General features: G+C 31.7%; 1 protein-coding gene across 1 annotated transcript; it reads right to left on the bottom strand.

Moving 5' to 3' along the window:
* Positions 1–789: 789 nt before the first annotated feature.
* Positions 790–1794, bottom strand: LOC136970941 (intracellular calcium channel modulator CCP-Ts-like). Its single transcript, XM_067265430.1, has 3 exons — positions 1697–1794; positions 1605–1617; positions 790–972 (listed from the first exon to the last, which is right to left on the bottom strand). Exons 1-3 carry the CDS (start codon positions 1767–1769, stop codon positions 861–863), a joined length of 198 nt encoding a protein of 65 aa, XP_067121531.1. The 5' UTR covers positions 1770–1794; the 3' UTR covers positions 790–860.
* Between the last annotated feature and the right edge of the window lie 223 nt (positions 1795–2017).

A 2017-nucleotide genomic window follows, 5' to 3' on the forward strand; every position in this document is an offset into this window, starting at 1 on the left:
AAATGTGATACGTCATTCGTTAAACTCGTAAAACAAAATTTAAGTGAATTGTTTCGGCAAAACGAAAATAATGTAATTTTTAACTTTATTTCGTTATGGCGATGCGAGGCCTGGGCGATAATTACCAGGAGGAGTTTCTATGAGAACTGGCCTATTTAGATGTTACAAAGGTGATGAAAACCCGAAAAATTGCATTAGCGTTTTCTTTTTAAAAAAAATAAAACTCATCCATAACCTCAAAATTAAGGTTTTTGCCATTTTATAATAATTAATAATATAAAACTTAATTTTTAAAACAAAATCTCAACAGATGGGTGCCACACCAAAACAGCACACAATTTTAATTTTGTATTCTGTCTTATTCGTGAGAGCCAATCATTTTTAACTAAAGTACGGCCGCGCTAATCCGAACTAATTGAGACCAGTGATGGTTCGGAGAATTAAGGAAAAGTTTGGATTCACTGGGTATGCATATAGTGCATACATTCTGAAACCAACTTTTTAATGTTTTATTAGGCCTATACTTTACAGCAGCAAATAGAGGTTACAGTCGTTCAGTGAAACAGGGTCATAGAAAGAACGAGCAGCAAGCTCGCAACACGTGAATTACGTTTACACGTAAGTTACAAATGAACAGTTGACAAGTCTATTATTTTAGACAGATGGTTGAGTCTGTTCGGGTTACAAGGTGTTCGGATGAACAGGATTTGGATTAGCGCGATCTTACTGTAATCGAAAATTTTCTAGAGATGTAACAAGAATGGAACTGAGTAGAAAATTTGAAGCATATGCATTGAAAAAAAATTTAATTTAAAATATTTATTGCGTTCCTACAATTAATATATAAAGAAAGATGAATTTCATGGGCCCGGATCCATTTTGCAAACATATTTTCTCCCACTGCTGAGGCATCGTTCTCCATATCTACAACAATCGCTGTCGCTATCGCATGGTTTACCTAACTTGCTGCATCTACGTAAAAATAATTCAAATAATAAGTCTATATAACTTTTATAACTTAATTATTGTTGAACTACTATATCATGTTAAGGATAATATATAAAAAGTCACACGTATATAATGAGTATGTACTTATAATAGTAGATCCTACCCAACACAATTTTACATCGAAATTTCCTCTATGGCCGATACATTCTTCATCCCGAGGATTCACCTGTTCTTGCCTGATACTGGGACAGACAGCACACAGACGTCAATTAGTAAGTGGCTTGTATATTTCCAATGACTATCCTGAATATGTGTACAGAATTTCGTAGAAATTGGATACTCGAACAGACAAGAAGACAGATATAAAGGATATACAAACATCGTTGCTTACAGAGCTGCTGTTCATTTTAATCAATTCTAACAATTAATTATAGCTTAAACCAGTGGTTTTTCAATCCTTAATGCCAAAATCTGGCTTACTTTGACGTACTTGTGACAAGCAGATACCCAATAATTTAATTAAACCTTAAAAAATTAGATATTATGAAACCTTTCTAAACCCCTAAAAGCTTAGAGGTGAGTCAGATTTAAAAATAATTAATTTTAAGCGTGTAATTGGCTACAAAGTTACGAAATTTAATTATAAAAATTCTTACCGTGCTTGTTCGTCTGAAAATTTAAAAAATAACTAAATAATTAATGAATGACGAAATAAGTTTTCATATTTCAAAGAATTAAATTAACTTGCCAACAATTCTGGCAAAAGTGCACACTCCACTTGCAAGCAGCACCCCTAAAATGATGATAAATCGGAGATTCATTATGAAATTCTGGAATTCTGACGCAGGTTTTCACTTATATACTAATTCATTTCAGTCTTTTATTATGTTAAATAAAAATTAATGATTAGATTATGGCTTAATAATTCCAAATTTTATTATTTAGAATTTTTAAACCATAATTTAAGGTCTGGCAATTCGTTTTACCCACCTGTTTTATAGAATTAAACTTTATATTGTCTGCTCAGATGTGCGCCATTATATTTTTATAATTTACTTTAATTTCAAAA

This window comes from Centruroides vittatus, unplaced genomic scaffold, assembly GCF_030686945.1.
Source record: "Centruroides vittatus isolate TY-2023 unplaced genomic scaffold, ASM3068694v2 contig_2210, whole genome shotgun sequence".
NCBI classification, from domain to species: Eukaryota; Metazoa; Arthropoda; class Arachnida; order Scorpiones; family Buthidae; genus Centruroides; species Centruroides vittatus.

Bases quoted from the DNA above. Each gene is read 5' to 3' on its own strand.
- LOC136970941 (XM_067265430.1), bottom strand. From the start codon at position 1,769: ATGAATCTCCGATTTATCATCATTTTAGGGGTGCTGCTTGCAAGTGGA.